Source organism: Chrysemys picta, chromosome 9, assembly GCF_011386835.1.
Source record: "Chrysemys picta bellii isolate R12L10 chromosome 9, ASM1138683v2, whole genome shotgun sequence".
NCBI classification, from domain to species: domain Eukaryota; kingdom Metazoa; phylum Chordata; order Testudines; family Emydidae; genus Chrysemys; species Chrysemys picta.
In genome coordinates, this window is record NC_088799.1 from 63,181,236 (window position 1) to 63,209,197 (window position 27,962).

Here is a 27,962-nt window from a genome sequence, read left to right on the forward strand (position 1 = left end):
AGGTCTCATCTGAAAAAAATTCCACCCAACCCAGCAAAACGTGGTGGAACGCCACTGATGCACCTGGGAAGTTTAGTTTGGCTGACTTGACTCTGCCAGGATCTGAACCAACCACAGAAGGGAAACAAAGCAGTTCACACTTGATGCTTCAATCAGTAAGTCATCCCTTCAGTGCTGAGTTAGCCACTGGAGTGACTGACACGGACGAGCAACATTCGGGATGGGTGCTGCACTGCACACCTCTACATAGCTGCATCTTATGCCGTAAGCATCCAGAAGAGGCTGCCTAGCCTAGTGCTTAGCTATTTGATGAGTAGGACAAGAAAAGGGTGATTTTTCAGTTTCCCCACAAGCTGCTCTCTGGAACGCTCTAGGTGTGATTGCTGAGCGCTATTGGACACCTTCCACTCCCAGTGACCTTCAGCCATCAGCCTGTGGGTTATGTAACACTGCGGGAGTAAGGCTAGCACGAGTGTGGATTTTGTTTAAAGGGCAGCTAGCGTCAGAGAGTCATTCGCTCCTTGAGTCAGATCTGCTTCTGACACAAACAAGTTGCTATTCCTGTTTGCTCGGCAAAGCCAAGACAGCGGCCTGCATTCTAGTCAACCTCGTGTATCATCAACACCATTGCAGCCGATTGCAGCTCCCGGCTCGCCGTACAGCAGAGAAGATGAGTGGATTTTCTGATCCCAGGCCTGGTGGTTAGAAATGTCATCTCCTGACATGCCAAGCTGATGGAGAACCCCTTGGGAGGCCAGGGAGCAACAGAGAGACCGGGGGAGCAGAGACAATGATTAACAACATGTCGCTTCTGACTGGAGCATTTGTTGGCACCAGCTTGGGACCAATGTGCAACGCCAATATGCCAAGTGTGGGCTAAGGATCGCACCTGGTCATCACAGTGCTGGCTACCCGTAGGTGAGGGTAGCCTGGGAACTGGACTCCAGATACCCTCTTCACTGGGGGGATGGAGGATCTTGTGCTATGGGGCTCTCCTAAGCCCCACTGGAACGGTACCCAGGTTGGTCTGCTTCTGCCCAAGATAGAAAAGAGGGTGCCAAATCGTAGGCACCTAGCGCTACTGGTCTCTCAAGGGCTGAGCACTCTCAACTCCCACTGACTTGAATGGCAGCAAGAAACACTCAGCACCTCCCAGGATCAAGCCACAGAGCCCTAAGGCTCCAGGGCAGCCTGTAAAGAAGGCAGGAACATACTGAGAGCGTCCAAGAATGAGCTGTAACACCATGGACGAGGGCTCCCAGGCCCAGCCACCCCATCCACGGAGTCACACTGCTCCCAGTTCAAGCCAGCAGGGGAGAGGGAGGTGGTGTTATTTTCTGGTTGGTGCAGATGGGCTTGGAGTCAGGACTCCTGGGTTCTATCCCTGCCTCAGTGAGTCATTGTGTGACTCACTCTGTGCCTCAGTTTCCCCACCTGTAAAATGGGTCAGGTGATACTCAGCTGCCTGTCAGGAGGTGGCATGAGGTTTAATTAACATTTGGGAAATGCTTTGAGGCCCTCAGCTGGAAATGCAGGTATGTCTGTTTCCACAGAGCAATCTAATCCCATGATTCCCTATGCGGTGACACGGAAATACCAGGCACTTCCATTGGAGGACAGCACTCTTCATAAACACTCATTGACCCGCCCCTCTCCACACCCCTGGCATACACTGACACGCCCCATCTGCCTTTTACACACATGGTAACCAAGGCACAGAGAGGTGACTGACAAGCCAAGGTCACACGGCGACTCCAGGGCAGATCTGGGAATACAGCCCAGGCTTCCCACTCCCAGCCTGGGCCCTAACCACAGCCCGGGCCCTAACCACAGCCCCGCCCCGCCCAAAACAGCAGACATCCCTGAAGCACAGTCCTCAGGACACTTCTCCCTTGATTTCTGATGTGTCGTCTGGTCCTGTTCAGCGGGAGTGGGTCGGCGGGGGGGGGGGGGGGGGGGGGATGAGGGAGGAAGCTTGGCAGAGGGATTACGCTCAGTAAATCCTCTGTATGGACGGATGCACTCCCTCCCCAAAGCATGGACAGATTCGGGACAGCAGCAGTAACGTGGGGCACAGATCAAGGCTCCTCCATCCTGCTTGCTGGCTTTTCCAGCAGTAGCAACTCACTCCCAGCCCTTTGGCAGAGGCTGAACTGCAAAGGAAGAACCAGAGGGACAGAACAAGGAGTAATGGTCTCAAGTTGCAGTGGGGGAGGTCTAGGTTGGATATTAGGAAACACTATTTCACTAGGAGGGTGGTGAAGCACTGGAATGGGTTACCTAGGGAGGTGGTGGAATCTCCTTCCTTAGAGGTTTTTAAGGTCAGGCTTGACAAAGCCCTGGCTGGGATGATTTAGTTGGGAATTGGTCCTGCTTTGAGCAGGGGGTTGGACTAGATGACCTCCTGAGGTCCCTTCCAACCCTGATATTCTATGATTCTATGAGGTGGGAAAGGGTAACACTGGGAGAGGGAGGGAGATGGAGACAACCCGTGCTCAGCTGGGAGGTGGCACAGAATGGCTTGACACTAGGGAGGAAGGAGTCCTGGGGGCTTGGAGGAGGTGATTCAAGAAGGAGGCGCTGGGATTTTATGCCACAGGGAACGTTAAATAATGGGCACAAACCTGCCTCCCCCTGAACACCACACGCTATTGGCAGCCTCAGCAGAAGCATGGTGACGCCCTGGAGATGGAGCTCCCCTCTAGATCAGGGTGGGCAGGGAGGAGCCAGCGTCGCCCAGCCTGTCCCCGTTCTGGGGATACAGAGGCCTCCAGCGCTGGCACCTGGGGGCCTTTCACCAGCACTGCTGCATTCAGTTTTGAAAGAACAGCTCTTCCCCCTCCCTTTGCCTAGCAATGCCCCTCAGCCAAGTGCAGTCTAGAACCAGCCCTGACAGTAGCCAGGGAAATGTATTCTCTGCCTGACCCAGGAGTCCAAGTGCTGAGAGCTTACCAGAAGAGCTGGGTGCCCTGGATCCGAGCCAGAGAACCCAACTGCCCCCCACTTGAGGCAGGACCAGGCTACTGAAGACCAGGGCCTGCTAGTAGATCTCCATGGTTAACATGGCATGATGCTAGCAGGGCCCCAGAAGTGTCCTGATTAGGGCATTTCTGTGCCATGAGTGCAGCTGGCCTGGTTCATCTCATGGCAGGCTGGTACCTGCATTGCAGGGCCTTAGGAACGTGAAAGGTCTCCTAATGAACCTCAGTCCTAACTCGTATCACCCCTTACTATTCCAGTCCTGCGCTTCTTTGCCTCGCACTGCTGTCCACTGCCCCTCAATCCCAACCCACAGCCCCCACTCCCATCTCACCCCAGCCCTGGTGGTCCTGGGCTCCCCACAGATAGCTCTTTGCCGCCACTTGTTCTAGACTAGCTGGTTGGGAGTTCAGGTCCAGTCCTGACCCCTATGCAGCTCACTCCAGACAAGACCCCCTGCCATTCAACACCCGAGCCTCTGGATCAGAACCTGGGAACCGGGCCAGTCTGGAGAGTGGCTTTGCAGGGACTGTGACGAGGCTGCCACGGTGGATTTCATGCAGTACCTCAGCTAGGATGTGAGCCTTGATCTCTGAAGGCAGAAAGCCAGGGCACTGACCCACCGCCTCAGACTGTAGTGCAGGCCCCGAGCAAGGGGCAGATGGCTGTGTGCGCACCTTCGGAGCAATGGAGGGGGGGGGTCTGCATCATACAAACACCAGCCCCACTCCTATGCAGCCAGACTCCTGCCCCACTGGCTCTGGATGCCAGCCCGCCCTGGGCATTGTGTTCCATTGCAGGGCCTGGGCTGGGGAGAGGCAGCAGATGGAGCTCACGCATGCTGAGCCTCCACTGGGGAATGGGCGGCGGAGTGGGAGGGAGAGAAGGAACAAAAAGCCCCCCCAGCACACCCCCAAGGCATAGAACAGGCCTGCAGGTTGCCATGAGAACTAGATCACGGCTGAGCCCAGTGAGCAGCTCACATGTCCACACTCCATTCCCCTGCAGAACAGCCAGAGGTCACTGGGGCAGATCCAACCCCTCCCTCTCAGTTCCACCAAGCACCCAGCTTGTCGGCCCTGTGGTTACAACTTAGGGCTGCAGGGGGGAACCTGTCCCCAGCCCGAAGGGTTAAAGGACATGGCCAATCACAGCCCAGAGCAGCAAGGGTGAGCTAGTGGGGTGCTCAGCTGCCCCCTGGCAGCAATCAGGGGGTCCCTGGGTGGACCAAGGGGGAGCTGGGCTCAGAACTCTGGGCTCTTTTCTGAGGCTCCCATAAACATTTACTTGGCTGCTTCCAAAGTAACCTCAGCCATGCGGTGTGGGGGGGCCCCCCAACAGACCAGGGTTGCCACCCCCTTCTTATAGGCAGCCACAGCGTCCCAAGGCTGGGCACACTGGCTTCGAGTACAAGACGAACTGGCTGGGGCCTGCAGCCTGCACGTGGGCCAAGCCCCAGAGAGGCGGATGGGGAGAGCGCTGGATCGGTTCATCGTCCCTGCAGGCCCAAGAGATGGGCCAGTGGGGTTGGCCCTCAAGGAGACGACCCTCATGGAGCTTGCGGGACGTTTGCCAGTCGCTGGCTGTGAGGGGGTGCTGCGATGAGAGAGGATGAGGGCTCCCGCCCAGGCTTATTCGACTCCTAGGAGAGGGGCACCCAGCTGCCCCTCCCACAGTAGATACAAGAGCAGTGATATCCCCTCCCTGCTCACTAGGGGGTGCCCATATGTCTCCCCCACAAGATTCAGTGGGGCAGTCAGCGCTGTGTGTCTCTGGAGCTGCGAGGGGGCCCCACAGCCCGGCTACGTGACACAGAGATGCCCTCCGCAGTGGGCGGGTCTGGCTGGCAAGAGGGGAGTGGGGAGAGGTGGGAGTTCACTATCTGATTCTAGGCAAAGCTGTGCTGAGCATCTCCCTGGGGGCGATTGCTTACCAGTCTGCTGAGGAACACAAGAGAGCCACACCCAGCCCCTGGCCAGCAGGATGGGGACTGCCCACGGGATGTCAGGGATCTGGGGGGGGATTATCCTCAGGCACAACATTAACCCTTCAGGCACAGGGGTGAGTTGCACCATAAGGTGGCTCGGTTGTGAGGGGAGGTCACCGTCCCAGGGAAGAAGGGGTCTGCAGCCAGGAGGCTGGATTGGGAGCTGGGGGTGGAACTGGTTTTACCCCCAGCTTGGCTGAGAACCAGGAAGCAGCAGGGACTCAGTGGCGGCAGAAGTTGTCACCACCTAGCATAGAGCCCAGGAGCGCTGGCAGCTGATGCCCAGGTGGGGGGAGGAGCAGGATGCGTGCCAGCCACCCAAAAGCTTGCAAGGGCTGTGGGCATGGCTGGGAGGGGAGGCATGGCCAGGGGAGCCAGAGGCTCAGATGCAGCCCTGTCTTCAGATCGCAAATGGGCGGGCGGTGAGGGTGGGCACTGGGATGAGACGGTCAAACTCACACCCTAGCCCTGCCCTGACTTCAAGTGCATGAACCGCCCTCCCCCAATCCCTGTCACTGTCACCTCCACGCGCCCAGGATCCTGGCCATACAGGCCACTGCTCTGGATAGGTGCAGTGTCCTGGGCAATTCTGATGCGCTGCCTGGCCGCGGCCCAAGCCCTTGCAGCCGGCCTGGTGACAAAACAAATCCTTCCTTTGGCAGGCAAGCTGAGGCGGGCCCAACCCACGGCTGTCACTCCCTGAGCAGAGCCACCCACACAGAGATCCTGTTGAGAGCCCGCCTGGCTGCTTGCCTCTCCCCTCCCCCTCCCTCTCCCTCTGGCAGCCACGTTAGCCCCACTGGCTATGTGCAGCCCCAGGCTCCACTCAGGGCGTCAGCCAGGCTAGGGATTAGCTGTGCTCTGCAGGCCTTGCCTCCCCCCAGCAGTTACAGACAGAGCTGGGCTTGAATCCCAGGGGGGTTTAAAGCCCCCCGGTTCAAGCCACCCACCCCCAGTCCACAGACTGGCTGATCCACCCCACAGAGCCCTTCCCCGCCACAGCCTATCCGACACCCCTTGAGATTTATGGCCTCATTCAGCCATCCCTCTGCTTCCCTTCCCATCTGCTTTCCACACCCAGGCAGAGCACAGATTTCCCTTTGATCCAGGCCCCCCAGCTCCCCACAAGCCTTTCATCTCCCAGCCAGCCCTGCCTCTCCTGTCAGTCCCGCTCTGCGCGGTGCAGGTGTCTCTGACAAAACCATCCACAACAGTTGCTGTCAGGCCTTTCGCTTCACATCCTTCTCCAAAACCAGATACCAGGATGGGATTCCACAGAGCATCCCCCGTCCCCTCCCTGTTAACTCCTTCCTGCACACACTGCTCTGCACATCACTGAGCAAGCTGCCCCACGCTGCTCTCTGTCCCCTCTACCGCCAGGGGCTCAGTGCATCACCCCCACCAGCCTCCAAGTTGGAGAGAACAGAGGCTGGGTCCAAGAGTGGAAGCAAGCTGTTGTAGTCAATCAGGCATTACTGCTCTGGGCCACCAGGGACAGCACACGGCCAATGCAGGCCAACTCTCAGTGGAACAGCAAGGGGCCACCATTGAAAGGATCAGCATGAAATATACAAAGAGCAGTGGGGACAAGGGGTGTGTGTGTGTGAGGAGTTACGGATTGAGTCTGGGGCAAAGGGGCAGTCAGGCTCGTTCTGTTCGACCCAGGCAGAATCCAGACACAGAGCAGATCTACCTACGCAAAGCGAAGTTGGCAGTAGCAGAGCCTTTCAAGACCCAGTGGTACGAGCTGTTAACGCTTAGGAAGCTTACTTAACACAAACATATGTGAATAGGATTTTGTGAGTTTAAGTTCTAAGGGTATTTCTTTCCCCTTGAGCAGTGAGTGAATTTAAAAATTCCCTGGCTGGGATTCCAAATATCGAAGCTTTGGGCTACGGTCAGAGGGAAACAGACTGGAGAGGGAACGTGAAACTGACCAGCCCTGTTCCAAAGTGCTTGATGGTTGAAATTGAAGCCAGCTGCCTCAGCCATTAAAAGGAAATCCATGTTTAAAGCTATTTTGTTGCAAATCATCTAACCTGTTAGCAGGAATACCAGGAGCATAGGAAGTGCCAGACTGGATCAGACCAATGAGTCCACCCAGCCCGGTATCCTGTCTCTGACAGTAACCAGTAATGGATGCTTCAGAGAGATGTGCAAGATACCCCGCAAGAGACAGTTATGGGAGAACGTGCCTCTACATGATATTTTCTCCCAGCCCCCGCGGTTATGCTCTGAAACAGGAGGGTTTAGATCCCACTCTACAGTTTATTGAAGGAAGTTTTTTTTTTTTTAAACCACCGTCCCGTAAGAAAAAAAAGAAAAAGAAAAAAGGAGTGATGGCCCCAACTGGCTACCACTGGAGTCAACGGAAGATTGGGCACAGATGTCAAAAGGAAGCTGAATTGAGCCCCCAAAAGAGCATGTGCTCTCCAGTTAAGGCAGAGCTATTCACTGCCTCGTGGTGCACAGATCCCTGTGGGGATTAGGTGATGTGCGAGAACCAAGGTATGCTGGTTTGACATTTCCTTGCAATCACCTGGAAATCCAGCAAGAATGGCTGCGCATGCGTGGCTGCGGAACAGCAGCCTAGGTCAGCTAAATCTGAAATCATCAGCCTCCTCAGCCGCGAGCACCATCTCCCACCCCACCTGCGGCTCAGCGCAGCAGGAGAGGGGTTAGATAGGAAGTTGCCATGGGCTACAAGTAGCTGTAGCTTTCAACCAGCAAGTGGGATGCACGTGCCAGAAACCATCAGTTTTTAACCACTAGGGGACTCCAAAGCAGCATAGGAATCCTGCAGCCCTCCCCTGGGGGCCTCTGATTTAGGGGTACCATTCCCTGGTTATTGACCCAAATGGCCAGGCTGTGTTTGAGCACCACTACCGGATGTAGTCAGAACTGCCCAAGTGTGTGTCATAGTCCCTAGACATTATCAGCAAAAGGAGATTCTCCTTGAGCTCCCTGGTAGTGGTCTGTGCTGTTGGAGTATCACAGTCGCTACCAATTAGTCACAGCACGTGGCCCTGGGAGGCTGTGGAACAGGACTCTTAATTTCTAGACAACACAGGCTTATTATAACAGTCCTCAGCCCGCCACTGAGCAAGCTGTGTCCCCACAGCCCCAGAAATGGAGGACTGGGAACCTGTCCTCGAGCCCCAGGTCAGGAACCCAGCAGGCTCCTTTGAAGGGAAGGATCACCTACAAACCTGCCTCAACCTCCCTGGGAAAGTGTGAATGGGGAGCCCAATGCCCCTCAAATGAGCGAGAAGGGGAACTGCTTTTAACGTTCGATCAGTCGCAAATGAACAGCAACGGACCCCAGACCCAATCCCTGACGCAGCAGCCGGGAGGCACGGAGGGGGGCAACGCAAAGGGCTGCCAGCCAGGCTTCTGTCCAGCAAACAGGAGCTCACCTGGCATGAAGAGCGTCTGGAAATCCCTGTGCGGTCAACACCATGTTATCCTGCTGTTGTGCTGCCTCACTGCATTGCCATGTGGCCCTGTGACTCCATGGGACCGGGGTCCAGCTGTCCCCTTCAGCAGTGACCCACAGTGCACTATGCAACGCAGCAGTTAGCAAACAGCCCCAGGGCTCTGTCTGCACTAGCAGCCAGAAAGATGCAAGTGCCTAAGCTATATTAGGGCTCCTATCATTGCTACCTCTGGGGGATTTGAACCGGGTGTTAGCAACGGTGGGGAATTCGGAGCACAGACGCTTAGTGTGGACAGAGCCAACAGAGCACATTGATCCCATGGGCAAGATACAGAGACCCCATAGAAAACCCATCTAGAAGGACCCCCACAAGATGTCCTACAACAGCTGGTAGCAAACTAGCAGCCCAGTCCAGCCTTCCAACCAGCACCAGCTTCAATGACCTTACCATGAGGCTAATCGTCACCCCAGGTTCCAAGAAGGGCAAGGAGGCCTCACAGGAGGGAGATCCCAGGCTCCCAGCACCAAGGGTCAAAGGTCATGGGAACCAAGCGAAGGGATGCATTCAGAAGTGGCTCCAAAGCAGGAAACATCACGAGCACTCTCAGATCCCAGGGATCAGCAGACATGGAGATGCCAGGAAACTACAAGCCAAGATGCAGCAAAGCCCTTTATACTGGAGGCTAACAACACTGGGAGGCCAGCAATTTCCACCAAAACATTCCACAGGCCTGGCACAAACGCACCACAGGTCCTGAGCATCAATGCGGGGCTTGAAATCCAGTCTGCAGAATCCTAGCAGTGTATTTATATAGGATTACCATACGTCCAGATTTTCCCGGACATGTCCGGCTTATTGGTCCTCAAATCCCCGTCCGTGAGGAATTTCCAAAAAGCCGAACATGTCCGGGAAAATAGGGAGGCATGGTAAGGGGACCTCGAGTGCGAGTGGCTGCAGCAAAACTAACAACTCCCCCGATCTGCCAGGGCACAGAGGCGGCGGGCAGCATCCGAGAGCGCAGCCGCCTCCTCCCCGGGCTCCAACTTTCCCAGCTCCCGCTGCTCTCCACCGCGGCAGGGGCCGAAGCAACTTCCCCAGCGCAGCAGCAGCCAGAGCCTGGGGGGCGGGAGGGAGGAGGGGGAATGCGGGGTGCTCAGGGGAGGGGGCAGAGTTGGGGCAGGGACTTTGGGGAAGGGGTTGGAATGGGGTCGGGGGAAGGGGCGGAGTTGGGATGGGGCCAGGGCCCCCATGTAGTGTCCTCTTTTTTCAGTGTTGAAATACGGTAACCCTAATCTATAACATGCTCATTGCTGGGGTATCCGAGCTCAGCCGAGATGAGAGTTTCCTAGTTCATTCTCGCTATTTCCTTGGGGACGCAGGAGGCGGATCCATGCACAGCAGAGAAGAGCACACTAGACCTGACACAGAGCCAAACCTTCTGTCCCACACCCATGCACTTCAAAGCCCTGACTCCTTCCTAAAGCAAGAGATGAGGCCCATAGAATGGAATTGCCTCTCCAGTCTGCTTCAGCAGCACCTTTCACCTTCCCCCACCCTCACACACAAACAGCACCAAGGGGGGGGGAAAAACATAGGAGCTGCATTAACATACTATGCCCCAAAACTCCCTATGAGACGGAGGATTCGCACCGCCTGCAACAACAGCCTCATTCCCCACATTCCCTCTCACTGGCATCCAGTAGAGATTCAGGCATCACGCTCAAAGCCACAGAAGCTTACATTTCTTTAGTGCTCGTCCCCAAGGGCCATTCCACACACAGAATGCAGCCACCTCTGGAGTGAAACGTGGCCACTGTTCAACAGCAACATTCAACAAGAGTTCAGGACAGGAAGTGCCGGAACAGAGAGTGTCAGATCATCCAGTCTGACCCGCTGTATATCACATCAAGCCCAATACCCAGAATTCAACCGAAGTACTGCAGCCCATGGGCAGAAAACAGGAGGGACCAATGTGCACCAATGCCGAGGCCCCTGCAATGGCAGGGAGTTAAGTAAGATCTGCCCCGATGATCCTAGCAATTGCCCAACAATCCCATATCCAGTTGAAACTGCTGGGGAAATGTAGGGAGACACTATGTAGCTGTGGTTAGCAAAACTGGAATAAACCCCCGTGTTAGGGTTAGTATGATGGGATTTGTAATTCTGGGGTTGGACTGACCATCCCAGTATCTCTGCCAAGTTTTCATCTGATGCTCCAAAATTTCAATTTGCACTAAAGTAAGTAAGGCCATGTCTAGACAGCAAAGGCTGCACTGATTAATCAATTGTAGCCTAACCACTGCATCCGCCTAATGTGTGCACACTTCAATCAGTTTACACTTGGTTTGAGTCGAGTTAGCACAGGCCTAGTCTACACTAGAAAATTGGGTCGGCATAACTACATCAATCAGGAATGTGTAAAATCCACACCATAGTTATCCCAGTGTAGACAGCACTAGGCTACTGCCATCTCTCCTGATGGGAGTGTCTACAGCCGCGCAATGGTTTAAGTGTGGACATGCCCTATGTCTGCAGAGAGCCTGAGACAATAGCTCTGAGAGCTGTGAACTGCCCCATTCCCCTCAATGGTGTTGGAACTCTGATGGCCCAGGAATGATCATTTAAAGGGCAGCACTGTTAGCTACAGAGGAAGCTTCCTGCTAGTTGTTAGCAGCCCAGCCAAAGACACTTGGGGGGTCCCGAATCAGCAGAACTCAGAGCCCCGAGGTCCCTATGGATTTCTTTGTCTGGTTTTCCTTGACTCAGCAGTAACCAGATTTGCAGAGGACACCAAAGTGGAGGGGGAAGTGCATATGGGAACCTGGAGAGATTGGAGCAGCAGGGGTTTCAGGCAACATGGGGAGATTTGGTTACTAACGAATGCAAAGCTCCTGGCCCCCAGAGAAGAGATAAACACAAGGGGGCGGGAGGGGAGGGAAATGTATCCAAACAGCTGCACCCATTGCTTTAAGGCGAGTTTATTTTCATCCTGTCCTCTTAGCACTGTCCTGACATTGCCTTTCCATGTAATCAGGTGCTAGTCGAGTTCTGGTGGAGAAGCTGTGGAGGCCACAATGGGATGACACTCAGCATTAGGAGTAGTTCATAAAACACAAAGGGCTCAAGACTCTGCCTTGGGAAACAGCTTTGCACAGACCCAGCATTCGGCTCCACAGCAGGCTCAGCTTACCTACCACGGGGGAGAGGGCATGGGAAAGGCCTGGCAGGCTTTCAGTGACAACGCTGGAGCCTCAAGCCCTCCGTGTCTCCATGGCACAGGGACAGCTCAGGCTTCCCATATACCAGTCCCGGCTGAAGTTCTGACCTAGAGAGACTGCACTGGGCTCCACCACTGCTGCCAGCTGGGAACACCTGGCCCCATTTCCCACCCGGCTCAGCAGAGATCCACCAGCTGCTGATGGATCTCCGTTCCACCTAACCAGGACAGGACAAACTCTAATGACCATGGGGAGAGAGGCCCCAATCCCATCCCTGACCAAACCATAGCCAAGGACACACTTTCTTTGGGACTCAAAGCAGATGGGAATGGCTTCTGGTGGAGCTGGGGACTCAGCGCGGAGCCCAGAAGGGCTCTGGTGGGAAGGGGAGATCTGAAGTCGGGAGACTTCACACATGGCCAGTCCCACAGGGGCACCGCAGATCCTCCCCCTAACCCCATCCTCATCCTCAATGATCTCACAAGTGAGAACAGACACAGGACATAAATAACAGCCCAGCATTGCTTGTGTATACTCCCAGGAGGGCCCTTCCAAGGGCTCCCCAGACTGGCCTGTCCGGCTGGGGGGCAGCACAGAGAAGGGCTTCTTGGGAGCAGTTAGGGGTATCACTCAGGAGAAAAAAGCATTCTTTTATCCCCTCCTTCCCAAGGGCTTTAGCAGCAGGGAGGTCCCTGACTCTTTCTACACCAGGGGCATCCAACATGCAGCCCGCAGGCCAGATCCAGCCCTCGTGCAGTATTGGTGTGGCCCACATGAAGCATATTCAGACTGTGCAGAATTGTGGGGTTCATTTAAAGTATGTTTCTAGCCCTCCTGGCTGCAGAGAGAAAATGGGGCCCGAGTGCACAGAGAAGGCACAAGGTCTGCCTGAGTCTGCAGACAGCCTTAAACAATAACTCCAAGGGGTGAACAGCCCTGCCCCCTACTAATCTCACTGGGGTGTCAGCTTTAAGGCTGAATGACAACACTCTACGTCAATATTCGCTATTCCACTGCCGGATGGAACGGGAAATGGGGGGGGGGGGGGGAGTGGTGCCCTCCAGAGGTGGGAACTGGGAGCTGCTGCAGGGAAGGAAATGCAGAAGGGAAAACAGGAGAGGGCGAGGGAAAGAAAAAGAGACAAAGGGGCAGTGGCAGCGCTCTGATGGGGAGCAGATCCCCCACTGCGTGATGCACAATGCAACAATAACCATGTGAGGCTGCGAGTCCCCCTTGGTCTCTGTGCAAACCTCCCATCCACACTGGGGGACCCCTGCAGAGGGAGGTGTGTACATATCCTGGACCATAACAAAACCTGGAATCCAGCCCAAACACCCCTTCTCCCTGCCAGGCCTCCCTCCTGCTGCTGCCACCCAGTGTCAGCTGAGGGCATCAGGCTCTTAAAGAGCAGGGGAGGCGAGTGGGTGCGGCACACCTTCCTCCTCCTCCCCTCCTTAAAGGAGCAGTGCACAAGCCACAAATTGTTCTCCCATCTGCTCCTTAAAGGTCCCCCATGTCCCAGCCCTCTCTTAAAGGGGCAGTGCACCCTGCTGCCTCTGGCCTTGCAGACCCCTGGAGGTCTTTCTGCTTTGGCCTCCCATGCACCGGCTTTGGGGGAGGAGACAGGCGCACACCCATCCCCCTCTCTGCACACACCCGCCCGCCCTCGGAGTCCAAAGGAGACTGAGACTCAGAGCCCTCCAGAGCTGAGCAAGGCAAAGCTGCCCCACCCCCATCCCATGGCTTTAAGGCCCAGTGGGCACCCCCCTCCTCTCCAGGGCTGCTATGGCAGAGTGGGGAAGGAATAACTGGGGCCATGCCCAGGACTGGTGCATGTGTGAATGGTGGGGAGATAAAGGCTGTTAAAAAGGAGAAGGGCAGGATTGGGGATGTACCCGGCGAGGGCTTGGATGAAATGGGGGGCTTGGGGAAGATATCCTGACCCCCCAGGAAGTAGCTCGCTTACACCATGCAGCCCTGGAGCACAAGAGTGGAAAATGCCACCCCAGCATTGCCACCTGCCCCAAGGGGAGCATCACGGCCCCCAGCCAGAGAACCATCCAGCCACTTACCGCCCAGCCGGCGCGCGGTGGGCTCCTCCGGTACTGCACGGCGCTCATGCTGTCTGCGGGGAGGATCATACTCCTGAGCCGGGCTCCAGACGGCTGCCCCTCACCACGCGCGAGGTCTGCACGACGCTCTTGTTCCTGGCAGCTGGGAGCAGGCAAAGGAGATGGGATACCAGCCCGGGCGGGTGCAGTCACTGTCTTCCTGCAAAACCCAGTGCTCTGCCAACTGGCGGTCAGGGCGAGTCTCCCGTTCTCCCTCACCTCCTCCGGCCTGTACGCCTGGCAACTTGGCACACTGTCGAGGTCCCTAGATCCTCAGCCAAGTCTCTGCCCCACACGCCTCTCCGGTGAATGGAAGAACGAGGAAGGGGAATTTAAAAAAAAAAAAAAAGGAGAGATGTGGCCGATAGCGGCTCCTTATTATCAATACACGTTCACGTTGGGGTCTGCACAGGCCCACGCCTTCAGCCTTCCACAGAGACGCACACCCGTGAAGCAGTCAGAGAGCTCTGCTCCTCCACAGAGGAGTCTCTCTCTGAATAAAGAGCTGCCTGCTGCTGGTGTGTCTAGCCTGCCAGTCCTGAGCTGTGAGGTGTGAATAGTCTGACAGCTCCACCCTGGCCTGACCCTGGGTGGAGCTCCTTAAAAGGGACGGGCTGCAGAGAGGAGAGGGAAGGGAGGGGCTGAGTGCCAAGCCAAGCCTGCGGCTGTCGGCTCCTCCCCTGCCGCCAAAGCATGTCAGTTCGCCCGTCCCCAGGTGGGGAGGCCTCGCGGAGCAGCTTTCGGCTCCTTCCCCCAGCCTCCATCCCTTGGCACCCACGCAGGAGCCGCAGCAAAGTGGGTCGTTCCGCCAGTGAGCACCCGGCGTTTCGGAAGCCAGGAAGGGGCAGGCAGGGAAAGGCAGCCTGACAACTGGTTGCAATATTTAGACACAATGCTCGCCATGGCAACGGCGAGTGCGCGAGATCCAGCAAGGACGGGGAGGTCATGGTGTGCTCCCCGCAAGGGGACAGACAGGGGAGGGGATTGACAGGGGGAATAATCAAAGTCTCCCCTTAAAAGAGATAGATCTGCTGCACACTGTCCCCCAGGGAAAGGGGGGAACCTGTAGGTCTGCAGCCTCCCCTCCTAGCAGAAAGGCAGTCCAATGCATGTCTGGCTAGGAGATTCCCCTCAGGGCTTGTGCTAAGGGGGGGATGGCCCTGGGACACCCCCAACATTCCCTTCCAACCACGTGCAGGCCATGCACACCAGGCCGGAGTGGGGCAAGAGAGAGATTCACACATGCAAACCCTCCCCTTTAACCGCGGCTAAGACCCCAAAAGGCAGGAGCCCTGAAGGGTCCCTGTGGGATGGGGTGATGAGGGAACTCCCCCCAGTCCACCCTTCCCTGAAGCCTGTGGCAGGGGAGAGGGCCCAATAGCAGACAGCATTGAGCCAGCACCATTTCTAATTGACTTACACCAAGGAAGCTTCTTAAGAGGCAGGACTGCAGTGTCTTAAAATCAAACAGCTGGGGCTGCCTGCCTCAGCGGAGCAGACAGCTTATGCCAACCCGTTGGGCATGCAGCCTGCCTCCCAGCCGAGAGTCGGCTACCAAAGGCTACTGCCCAGCCCACCCAAATCAGCCGGATTTTCGGGCCTGTCTGTGCTACAAGCACAACAGCATTGCCAGCTGGCAACGCTCCTTTGACCCGACCGCGACACGCACAGCTTGAGAGAGTTGCTTCTGCCTGGCACCCATGGCTGAGCCGTGCTGGCAGCAGGGCATGCTGGGAAAGTCTGGGCCGCACTGTCCCTGCGCCTGCAAAGCACCCCTGGGCTGCCTAGTGCACACAGCAGGGAGGGAGGGAGGAAGAGCCGAGCTGGTGGCATAGGTACCGTTAGGGGGGGTCTGTTCCCAGCACAAATGGACAGTGGGCCAAGCTGGAAGCCAAGGATGCGCCAAGCTGAGGCAGCTGGCAAGGGGGATACAGGGTGGAAACTGGGACAGCAAATACTTGTGTGCACACAAGCTACATCTGGGAGGTGATCACATCCCAAACAGATACAGGCTCGGAACTCTGTAGGGAAGACAATGCCTCTCCCGCCCACCCCACACACCTCCCTAGGCTGAACGCTCCTGAGACACCCCACTGCACCTAACTACAACCCCCCCCACACACTGCACTGACACCCCCCACACACCACCACACTGAACCCTCGACACCCCGTTCCACCTACTTGCAATGCCCTCTTTGCACTGACACACCCCCTACAACAGCACCATGCTGAACCCCCCTGACACCCCACTGCACCTCCCTACAAACACCCCCTCACTGCACTGACACCCCCCCACCACAGCACCACGCTGAACCCGACACCCCATTGCACCTCCCTACAACACCCCCGCTGCAGACACACCCCCTACAACAGCACCATGTTGAACCCCCCCCCATGCCCCACTGAACCTCCCTACACCACCCCACATTGCACTGACACCCCCCCACCTACCCCCACGCTGATATTCCCCTGGCATCTCACTGCACCTCTATTCCACACAATCTCACTGCACCTGCATACACTGACCTCTCCCCAAAGCCCATGCCCTCATAACCCCTCCCCATTACACCCACACCCTGCTCCACCCCCACTCTCCCAGGCTCCAGCGCCCCTGCTGCTATCTAGTTTTAACCCCTGCCATGCCACCCTGGCCTGAGGCCGGCTCAGTGACTTGGCTCCAAAGGCAGCATCTGCCCCTCCCGATGGGCTGAAAGAGGCAGATGGGGGTGGTAGGCAAGGGTTAAACCAAGCATGGCCTAACGCAGAGCAGCTGAGAGGTGTGGAGCCAGACACTGCGCTGGGGGGCCCTGGCTGCTGCTGCTGACAGGGCTATTTCTCCAGCCCAGGCTGGCTCCAGCAGAGCCCTGCCCAGGCTCTGGGGTGGGCGAGGCAGGGGAACGAAAGGCCTCCCTGACTCCACCCTCCCAGCTCCCAAGCTGAACAAACAAAACCCTCTGGAGCTCCAGCTGGGCAGGAGGCTTGGGGTGGGGGAAGGCAGAATAGAGAGGAGCCTGTGTTCCCCCGGCACCGCTATTCACCCACGTCACCAGGGCTGGCGCAGCGGCTCTGGCCTGGAACGCCAGCGCAGCCCCGGCAGCCGCCTCCTGCGGAACCAGGCACCACTCGGCTGGGCCAGGGCCATGCCGGGCCCACAAAGGGCACAGCACGGGGCCAGAGCTGTGCGAGTGGCAACGGCTGGAGCAGCACCCAAACCGGCCCTAGATCCTGGCTTCCCCGATCCAGGGCCAGGCTGCTGGACGGCGAAGGGCCAGCTGAGAAGCCTGGGGTCTTTGGAAGCAGCGGATTTGGTTGGGGGCCCATCTCTAGTGACAAGGAGAAATAAATCCCATAGCTGCTGACATGAGAGGTTGGGGTGGGTGGGGAAGAGTAGGAGACGGGGGGCTGGAGTTCCATTCCTTGCTTATTCTGCCAGCTGGGCAACTAGGTCTCCAATAGAAAGGCCACACAACACACCTCTTTCTGCTTCTCTTGGCAGACAGCCAGGGCCAGCCATATGGGGAGTAGAAGCTGGTGGTCTCAGGAGGCATTGAGCAGCGAGGGATAAAATCGGATCCAAAGATGCAGTGGGCATTACTTCCCACTGACAGGTCACTCTGTTCCCTTGTGATCTCTTTAACTAGAAAATGCCTGGCCCATGGGGCAATGCCCATTCCCAAACCAACAACCCCTCCATGTCACCAACCCACTGCCATGTGCTCCCGGGGACGACGCTTAGCAATGGCTCCACCCTGGAGCTGAAACTTTCTAGAGCAGGCAACCTGAACAGGCAAAGACAGCGCTGCCATGCAGACAGTGCCACCCCAGGTTATTGGGCAACCAAAGACATCATCCCACCAATGCCAAGAGCACCAATTGCCACCGAGGCCAGCACAATGACTACATTCTATCCTCAGAGGTATTTCGGATCTATTTCAATGTCTCGCCAGCCGAGCTGGCAGGGAGAAATTGGTTCGGGCAGCAACCCCACCTCTGTACCATGGCGAGGCTGGGCTAAGGGGGAATCCCAAAGCTTCCATTGGGCGTGTGAAAATCCCCACTCCAAATTCTTCTTCTGGCACCCTGCACTCGAGACTCAGTGGGTGCCCCCGTCCACCAGCCCTGATGGCCATGGCAGCTGAGCAGATCAGTGGTCACAGACCAGGGCTCTCATCAGACTGCCCCAAAGTCCTACTGGCCACAGGCTGCCACGGGGGAGCTCTGAAAAGGGCGAGGAGCCCTTGGCCACTTCAGGCTTTAGACACATGATCATCTCCATGATTTTGGGGGGCATTAGGAACCCAACCCAAAGGCTGGGAGCTACCTCGATATGCTTGGAAAGCAGATTTGTTCTGGTTTATGTAGGATCAGGCTATTTAGATCACGGATGCCTCCTTCCCCCAAGCCAGCCACAGGTAATCAGACTGAACCTAGATTTAAAGTTATCCAGTTTCCTAAAGACAAAAGGCCTTGGCTTGGCTGAGTTTAGGTCAGGCACAACTACCACGAGCCATCTATGCCCCAGCAGCTTCCCATGATTGGGCCTACTTCATTCCTGTGAGTGCCCAGAGTCCCTGCAGAGACACGGGGGAGGGAATTCACCCGTACCCAAATGGAGCCCTTCTGAGCATCTCCAGACTAATCATGAGGGAACTCATAGCATGCACACGGCCCCACCCTCTTCCCCAGCAAATGGGCGTGATCAGCTTTTCTGCTCTGCAGAGCTCCCATCCCCACTAGAATGGGCACTCTCTGACCCCACCCTGCTCGTAAATGGGTGTGGGCACATTGAAAGCTCTGGGCATGTCCTCATCCATACCCGCGACTGGGCGTATTCCCCTCCCCGCCCTGCTACACCCTCCCGGGAATGGACACGGGCACATCTTGCACGCAATCCCAAGTGGGGCTCATTTCCTACACACCCTCCCCCCCCCACTCAACCGCAAGCAAGGGGTGCAAGACAAGACTATGCTGAGATGAAGAGTCACTGACACCAGCTGCTGTGGCCCTTAAACAACCCACACCCAAGGAAGGGCTCGGGGCCGAATCCCTGTCCTGCATTATCGTCTTGGCCCATGAAGTGCTGAGATGTGTGCAGCCGGGGTTCCCTGCCAGGTCGAGGCTGCTTCATCTATGTCTGCTGCAGGAGCTCCAAATCCACCCAAGAGGGGCCTACGGCTACAAAGAGGGACCCCCAGCAAACCCTCCTGCCATCTTAGCCCTAACCCATTGCTGAAGTGGGGCCATCAGCCGAGTAACTGGCATCCTGAGCCCTTACACAGCTCTGCCCCGGCCCTCAATCCCGCCCTGCACCCTCCCTGCTATCCCAGCTCTGGGGAGCCACTGCTCGAATCACGAGCTGCAACACATCCCGCTCGGGCTGGGAAATATGCTTGGACATGCACCGAGAGCCACGGAGCGGCATGTTTTAAATAAACTGGAATAAGTAAATACTCCTGTGCAGAGACTAAAATCATATTAATCAATAGGAAACACCCCCAGGGAGTCTGATCCTATAACAGCTGGCCCATTAAGACATCTTCTTGATGGGCTCCATATCCCTCTTAGTAAAGAAGCAGACTCACTGGGGTTCTAACCCCAGGCACTCCCCATGTCTCAGTTTCCCCCATCTCTAAAATGGAACAGTGACACTGTGACCCTTCCTTGGCAACATGCTTTGAGATCCTCACATGGCTGGGACCCTTGGAGCACATCATCAGAGTAACTTCCCCTCTAACATGTGTTCTCAGGCTGTAGTGAAGCCTCCCAGGACTGCAGCTTGCCCAGCTCTAGCAGAGCTAGGGCATCAGTGCTTTTATCACCATGCCACCCATTTCTGGCAGTGGATCTAAGCGTAAAGATGCCCAGGCCCCATCTGTGCTGGGCCGAGTGCTCCCCAAGGACTCTGGCATGGAGTAGGCTTGTGTGACCATTCAAATATCTGCTCTGCCCAAGCAGAGATCCTCCCACCCCCTCTGCAGCAGCATCTCTGTACAGAGCAGGGCACATTCCAGTTGCTCTCTTGCCCCTCCAGACAGCGGGGGAGGGGCCCTGGCAGCACAAGCTCCCCACCCTAGGGTGACCAGACAACAAATGTGAAAAATCGGGATGGGGGTGGGAGGTAATAGGAGCCTATATAAGAAAAAGATCCAAAAATTGGGACTGTCCCTATAAAATCGTGACATCTGGTCACCCTACCACACCCTCACCTTTGCTTGAGGTCAGTGGCCAATTCCCATCCTGCTCCCACTGAGCCGTGGGCACACCCACTTCCTGCACCTCCCAGCCCCCACCAATCCTTGCGGAGCCCCATCCCTCCTGATCTCCTGTCCCCCGGGTGGGGGTGGGGAGAGTGCTGAAAGGGATGAAAGCACATTCCTCTTTTGGGGGAGGTTCATTAGCTTCATGCTGGGCTTACTATGTGTGCCCATCTATGGGGACTATAGGGAGGGGGCCTGGCCACTTAATGAGGGAAGCCTATAGCATCCATACATCCCACCGGCCAGGCAAAGGGCCTTTGTGGGGAATCGTCCCTGAGGCTGTGTTCATTAGTTTTACAAACAGCTTTCCAAGGCAGTCACGCCTGCGTGCACTTCCCATCTACGGAGGCATCAGGGGTCCCCATCTCACACAGATCCCCGGCTCACCTGCCACTAGCCGAAATGGCATCAAACCCACGCAAAGGGCCTAAGCTAGAGAAGTGGTTTTAGATCAGGGGTAGTCAATTATTTTTTGTCAAGGTACAGTCAAGGTCCAGACTCCAGAGAAAATAATAATTTAAAAAATGATAATAAGTAAAAAAAAAAATGTCAGGGTACGTTCAAAAGCGTCTGGCAGTCTGCTTATTGATGACCCCAGTTTTAGATGCAGTTTAGCCCCCTACTTCATGATGTGTGCCGCATCCTTAGCTGGTGGCGCCATGTTTAAAACACAGCTAGCTCCCCAACTCTCTTTCTAGGCCAGCGTGCACGCTCCTAATCCACCCCATCACCCCCCACCCCATGCAGGGCTGCACTGGTGAAAACGTCCCCTTTAACATGCCCTTTTGCTCTGGGCCATTAGCGCTTTCCAGACAACTGGGCCCAATAAGGCTAGTTAGGGAGGAGCCCACTGCTGCATAGGCATCGTAAGACTGGCAATGCCACAGGGAGCATCCCTGGCAGTGTGCAAGCAAGCCAGACACACTCAACCACATCCCACCCCCCTACGGACACTGGCCTGCACCTCCAACACCCATGCCCCTCCTTTGGGTGGCCTGCCTTTGTTTCCTTTTGTTGCCTCTGTTTTCCACCACCACCACCACCCACAGCACTGCTCAGACCTCCTGAGCAATTTTCAGCCAACAAGACAGGGACATCACTGTCCACCCTTCTGCCAGCCACTCCCCACTGCCTCAGAACAGCATCCTGTACCCAGCGGAAAAAAACAGCCCACAGGAAAAACACTGCCAACCCCACCCTCTGGGATAACCTTACACAAGGGCACAGGCCAACAGAGGTTGTATCTATCCTCAGGACCATGCTGGCTGTAGCATTACAGGGGTGACACCTGCTTTAACTCAGCATGGGCCAGTCCTACATGCTGCCTGACACAGACCCCGACCCCCTGCACCCTAGCAGAGTGGATTTCTTTGCCAAAGGTGCTGCATCATGGGATGAAAAATGGGGATTATCCCATAGGGCAGCACCTCCATTGTCTTCCTCAATTGCCACCTAGTCAATAGCTCAAAGATTATGGATCAATTAAAGGAAGGGAACAAGGCAAAATGTGATCCTGCCTCAGCAAATCAGAACGCTTAGAATGCTAAGGGTGTGACACATAACCTATCTAGATGTTAATCCAAGGGCTTTTCTGTCTGCCCAGGTGGCTGCTGTCCAACAGAAAAGGCCCTTCTGAATGGGATGGGGTTATCATCCCTCAGTGCTGAAGACCAGAACCATGTGGGTGCTATTGCTGAGCACTGAGTCACAGCTCTGGTCATTACAGTGACCTTAGACCTCACTCATTACTCCAGAGCACTGGGAGATGCCTGAAACTTGGTTCTGCCCTATATTTCAGGATATGTCTACACTATGGAGATTATACCAGCATAGCTATGTCGGCATAGCTACACCAGCATAACCCCATAGCGTGTAGATGCTTCCAACACCAGAGAGAGTGTTTCCACTACTGTAGGAACACTACCTCCCTGCATAACGGTAGCATTCTTCCATTGATGGGGGGTTTTAAGCCTAGGCCAGGCCTTAAGGTTGTGTGTGGGACTACTCCTCAACATCTACTGCCCCACCCCAAGAGGGTTCTCAGCTCCCTGAGTGCACTGTACCCCAGGATAGTTAAAGCTATATAACTTGCTAGTGTAAGGGTTTGTCTGCAGAGGAGTTATACCAGTCTAAGGCCTTGGCTACACTGGCGCTGTACAGCGCTGCAACTTGCTGCGCTCAGGGGTGTGAAAACGTCCCCCCCGCCCCCCGAGCGCAGCAAGTGCAGCGCTGTAAAGCGCCAGTGTAATCAGCGCCTGCAGCGCTGCACGTTCGCTCGCAGTGCTGCAAGCTACTCCCCTCAGAGAGGTGGAGTACATACAGCGCTGCGAGAGCTCTCTCGCTTCACAAATTCCCAAGTGTAGCCAAGGCCTGACAGTCTAACTAGACAGTTCTAGTTATACATCAGCATGACACCCCCGATCCCCTTGTGGATACTAGGTGGTATCAGAGGGGCCTTTTTCCAGGTTAGCCACTGTTGCTTTGGAAGGGTTTAAGTGAAACCAGAAGAAGGAGACTCTGATAATGATAGTGTCCACCCGGGTGTTAGACTGGTGTGACTACAGGAGTTGAAATTCACACCTTATCTTACACCACTATAATATCCCGTGTGGACAAATCCTAAGGGACAGCCTACGTTCCCGCTCGTTTCCAGGGCAAACTTCAGAGGGGAGAGTGAAACGCTCCTGCCGCCTTAAACCAGCCTTGAAGGAAGAGGCTGCAGATCCAGGCTCCAAGACACCATGGGGTTCCTTAGCACGTGAACTATAAAACCAAAAGGGGGGGGGGAGCACACTGCCATGGGAGCAGCAGTGCCCCACTAAGGCATCACTTCTTAAGTGGCAGCCCCTCTCATCCCACCTTTGCTTATTCCCAGTAGGCCAGGCCATTCTTCATCTCCTCCACAGCACAGACTTTTCCCATGATCTCAGACTCCCTACCCCTCCCCTTTCAGCACCTGTGGGCTCTTCCTCCAGAATGGGAGGATCTCAGCACAGCCTCCTTCCCCCCATGCCCAATCCAGCCTTGTCCTCATTGACAGCCACCCGTTGAGGTGCTTTATCTCTTATCTAGGATCCCTCCCCCTGCTGCTGGATTTCCAGCTGGGCCCCACCTGGCAGCATTTTTGTCAGGTCTAGGGGGAGGGACTGCTCAGGCTTTTACCCAGAGGGCTGTAAGGGGGCCTGGCAGCTAGGGAACTGAATGGCTGTGGGGGATGGTCTGGCTAGGGGCAGTGGGAGAGAACCTACAATTGTGAGGAGGGGCGGGGCGGGGCTGGGCTGGGGCTACTGTCCAGAGAGAAGAGAAAGGGTTAAACTGCAGGAGGCAGGATGCGTGTAGGGGGAGGGGACCAGCAGTTGGGAGCAGGGAGGGAGGGGAGACTAGGGTTAATGTACAGCACAGCCTCTGCCTGATATCGATCTCCTGGGGGGGTTTACACCTGTAGAACTGCACTGGCAAACAGTGGAGTCGCTCCTGATTTACACCGGGGCCCAGAGAGGAGAGCCAGGGCCTCCCACTGTATGGAAAGAGGGCTGCTCTGATGCTTCTGCCCAGCTCAGTGCAGAGCCAGAGAGATGGAGGCTGAGCCATGGCAGCAGGCAAGGGTCAGGAAACAGCTGCCTTCACGGCTGCCCTCTCCCTGACCGGACGGAGAAAGGGCAGCTCCCACTGATCCCCTCCCCAGCTGAGCCGGACAGAGGCCCCAAGCAGGTTTCCCCCATGGAGCCAGAGGGCAGGCGTTAGACCCCCTTTATTTGTTCAGCCTACGTCACAGAGATGCTGCTCTGTAACTTCTTATACTGACGAGCCAAGCTGAGCTCCCTGCACCTCCCAAGGCAGCATTACCTTGGAGGGCCTCCAGCCACTGGGGGGGGGGGGGGGAGGGGCAGCCCCTGCTGCCCCACATCCCTGCCCCTGAAGCGCAGATCTTACAAACACTGTGGCGCTAGGGCCACCACGCAGGGCTCTGGGCGCCTCGCCGGCTGCGTTTCCGCTCGGGGATGAAATCCGGTTGAACTTCCTCTGACTCCTGCTCTAAGGCTGCGGAGTTGCTCTTGTGACTCCAGCAGAGAGTGGGGATCGGGTGAGCGCTCAGCGGTTACAGCAACAGCAAACAAAAGACTCATTTTCTCCGGGTTCAGTGGCAGTCGAAACCAACCCCTACCTCCCCCTCTTTGCTGGGCATCTGCGCTGCCTCTCAAAAGGCTCAGTTTCCATCAGCAACCCCCCACCGCCACCACCCACCCCTTCAGTGGGGAACCTCTCCTGCAGCCAAACGCCCGCCCCACCCCATTATGCCCGGCTGAGCCAGCTCAGGCCCAGCCTGATTTGCTGCTCTCTGAAAGGTCTGTCGAGGCTGACCCCAGGCAGTTTCCACTGGCAGGTCCAGGAGGACCTTTCACGGCTGGAGGGAGAGAATGCAGCTGAGCAGTCACTGGCTAACCTAGTCTGCATCCAGATCCTTTATCCCGTGGCTAGTGTAGCCAGCTCCCCCATGCTCAGCTTGGCCAGGGCTGCTCAGCTGTTAGCTACCCAGGTGGCAGTGGGGCAAAGATGGTTCTTTCCATCAAGCTTCTCAAAAAAGGGCATGGACTTTTTTTTATGGCTCCAGATGGTACTGCAAACCCACCAATGGCCTCCAAAAGACACAGGGCAACACTGGAGACCAACCCCCTTTGTCTTTTGCTGCTTGACGATGAAGGAGGCCTGGAAGGGTCTTTGCAATGAAAAACTCTTGCTTTCCAACGTCCCCATTTTCACCGGAGGATCAGTGAAATCTTCCCCACCCCCACTTCCATCTCTTATCCCTCTGCACTGCTGGTGACAGCGGCCCTGGTTGGAAGGGGTAATCCAGACACAGAAGTGCGGGTAGGAAATAATCCCACTTCATGGCAACTAGGCCAAGCGCTAGGCTTTGTCCGCCTTGCTGATGCCAATCTGCCACGGTCTCCCATGGGGTTTGCATGCCCCACTAGCACAAAGGGTCTGTTCAAGGAAGCCAAAAGGCCACTTTTCATCATCAAGGACCACCTCAGCACAGGTGGATTTCAGGTAAGCCGCCCTCTGCCAGGACTCCCCAGGCCACGACCACCTACAGCCAAAACCAAGCTCGTTAGAGCCGGGCACTGGGATCCAGGACACCTGGGTCCTACTTCCTGCTCTGCAAACAACTCTCAGTGTGACCTCAGGCAAGTCACTTCCGCCCTCAGTCCCAGTGTCTCCCCCACCCTCACTCCACAAATCTAGAACATCAGGAAAAAAAACAACACTAACCTGCCTCGCTAAAGCACAGTGAAAGCCTAGGAGGAAAGGACCGAGATTGGCGCAGGAAGGAGCCTCCTTGGCACCAGAAGGCTTCAAACGTGATCTCCTTCAGCACGGGCTGGGAGAGCCGTGTCTGAGCTGCCAGACACTATTCTACAGTGGTCTCCAAGCACAGACTGGGCTTGCCCATGCTGGTGCTCCTAGAACCCCAGCAGGAATTGATGCTTTCACAGCCATAGCCAGCAGCCACCTCCCTTGGAGCCCCACCAGGCTGTGCTACATCAGAGAAGACAAACGCAGCTTCTCCTTAGAAAGAGTAACAACCCCAGACAGGTGGTGAGACCTAGGGCCCAGGTCTAGTCATAGGCTGCCTTACCTCCATTGCCTGGGGGGTTCCTGCTCCTTGCTGCGGGGCTGGAGGGGATCAGGATCGAGCCTGGAGCATTGGGGCACTGTATTTATTAGAGGTAAAAGGGAGCCACCCAATGGGAAGACACCCACCCGCTCTCCATTACTGGCTGTCTTTAGTACTGCAAATGGATGCTTTTCCCTTCATCCTGGATGTAGTTTCAGCTCTGCATCCCCAAACCGAATACTTCTTTGGAGAGGCCCCTGGGTCGCCCCCCACAACACCATCCGCACGGCCTAGGGCGTGGGTGGGCTGCGCTGTTCGCAAGCTGGATCCGGCCTATTGCCCTGTGCCTCCCACCCCGACGCATACCCTGCTGCAGGGCCCCCGCAGCCAAGGAAAGCAGCAGAACATGGCTGTTCTCCCCTGGCTCCCTGCCTGGGGCAGGCCCCCCTCATCCTGTGGAAGCCAGAAACTGGCGTGACTTAAATGAAATGAGATTGAGTTGAGAAGGTAGGAAATTCACTCCCTGGAGAACAAGCAGCCCCCGGCCTTCAGAAACAGAGCGGAGACATCACATGGGAATGGAGTGGGGTCAGGCCTGACGGGCAAAGGGGGAGCCAGGGGGAATGGGCAGCCGAGTCACAGGGACATGGAACAAGGGTTAGAGATGCAGGGAAAAATGGAGCAGGGACCAGAGATGCCAGCGGCAACCGGGACCCAGTGCAGTCGGGTCACAGGGCAGGGCCAGTCAAAGGGGCACCTGGAACATGAGCAACTGTAACAGGACTCCCATCTAACTGCAGCCCTTGGGAGCCAGGCCCAGATCCTCAGGTATTTAGGCACCTAACTTCTGAGTCAGATGCCCGGGCTGAGGACCTGGGCCCCTGAGGCTCAGCCCCAGCACCCCTCCATTAGCCTTCACGTTAGAGGGAGGTTCTTGATTTGCTCCAGACCAAACACCTCCAGTAATTGGCGAAATCTAACTGGATTAGAGGGGGGCGCTGGGTAAAAATGTCTGTAAATGGCTAGGAATTAATTGGATACAGTCTAGTAATCGGATTGTTGGGCTGTAACCGCCCCGCCTGCTCTGCAGAGCCGCTCCCTGGCTTCCTCCCTGCCCACCCCCGCCCATCCCCTCCCTGGGGGGGGAAATCGGGCAAGGAAGCTGCTGCAATGCCTGTGGTGAGGGCCCCTCCCTCTCCCACTAAAGAGTCAAAGGCTCCCTGTGTGGAGGGGAGGGCGCCAGCCTCACGCCATTCCGGCACAGGGGACCGAGCCGTGGGAAAGCAGCCATCTGACTCCCCTCCTGGCTCCATTGGGGCCTCGCCTCTATTCCCGGGCACAGCTGGGAGCTGCAGATATCTGGGCAGCCCTCACGGATTTCATGAGAGCCAGGCTGTGCTCTGCAGAAAGGAGACACACCCTGCCTCTTAAACGTCCACACCTTCTGCAGGAATTTCCTCCCAGCTCAGCCTCTCCCTCCCTCCTCCGCAAGCAAAACCCCTCTCGCACACCACCAAGGGATGCCCTTTACCTCTTCGATTTTAGTTAGTGCCAGGGAGGGCAGAAGATGGGTGCAAGAGGCAATCTTGGCACAGCTAACACCCCCCAGCACACCCCAACGCAGCCTCCGCTGGGCCAGATCCTCAGCTGGGTAAAGGAGCATTGCTCCCTTGAAGTCAGCTAGCACCAATTTACAGCAGCTGAGCATCTGGGTCACAACAACAAAAATATCATCCAACAAAACAGAGAGAGACTGTCCTCGATCCTGCCAGAACCAGGCCGCTAAGACGTAAGAGGGCAGAATTTGGTGACATATTTTATTAAGACATCTCCTTATGTGTAGAATTAATGCCACTTTAGATTATAGCAAACTAGGGAGTCTACTCTGTAGCATTGGTGTAGCCATGTTGGTCCCAGGATGTTAGAGACACAAAGTGGGAGAGGTAATATCTTTGACTTGACCAAGGTCTGTCTCTCTCACCAACAGAAATTGGTCCATTCGAAGATATTGCCTCCCCCACCTTGTGGCTCCAATATTTAGACAGTTTGTTTACGTCTTGCAGTTCAAGCAGCCCAGGCAATGAAAATAAGCTTGTCAGTTTCACGTTGCTACACACTAGACCAGTGGTCCCCAACCTTTTTCGTCTTGCGGGCACCAGACGATGAGCCACCGCGGACCGTGGCCAGCGGACGAGCATCCGCCAAAATGCCACCGAGAAGCAGCAACGTCAATAGGCGTCGCTGCCGAAATGCCACCGAAAATCGATGCTCGTCCGCCAGCCAGTACGCGGGCGCACATAGATGCCCCGGCGGGCGCCTGCGGGCACTGCGTTGCGGATCACTACATTAGACT

At 56.2% G+C, this 27,962-nt stretch overlaps 1 protein-coding gene across 3 annotated transcripts in view; it reads right to left on the bottom strand.

Annotated features, from left to right (window-relative positions):
- KLF8 (KLF transcription factor 8) overlaps window positions 1-27,962 on the bottom strand; it is a 93,057-nt gene that overhangs the window by 18,092 nt on the left and 47,003 nt on the right. Inside the window, exon 2 of one of the 3 annotated variants that reach the window (XM_042853343.2) lies at window positions 13,694-13,835. The exons of the other annotated variants lie outside the window; for them this stretch is intronic. Within the exon in view, the coding sequence (XP_042709277.2) occupies window positions 13,694-13,762 (69 nt within the window). The 5' untranslated portion in view covers window positions 13,763-13,835. The remainder of the gene's footprint in view (window positions 1-13,693; window positions 13,836-27,962) is intronic. 3 annotated transcript variants of the gene reach the window in all.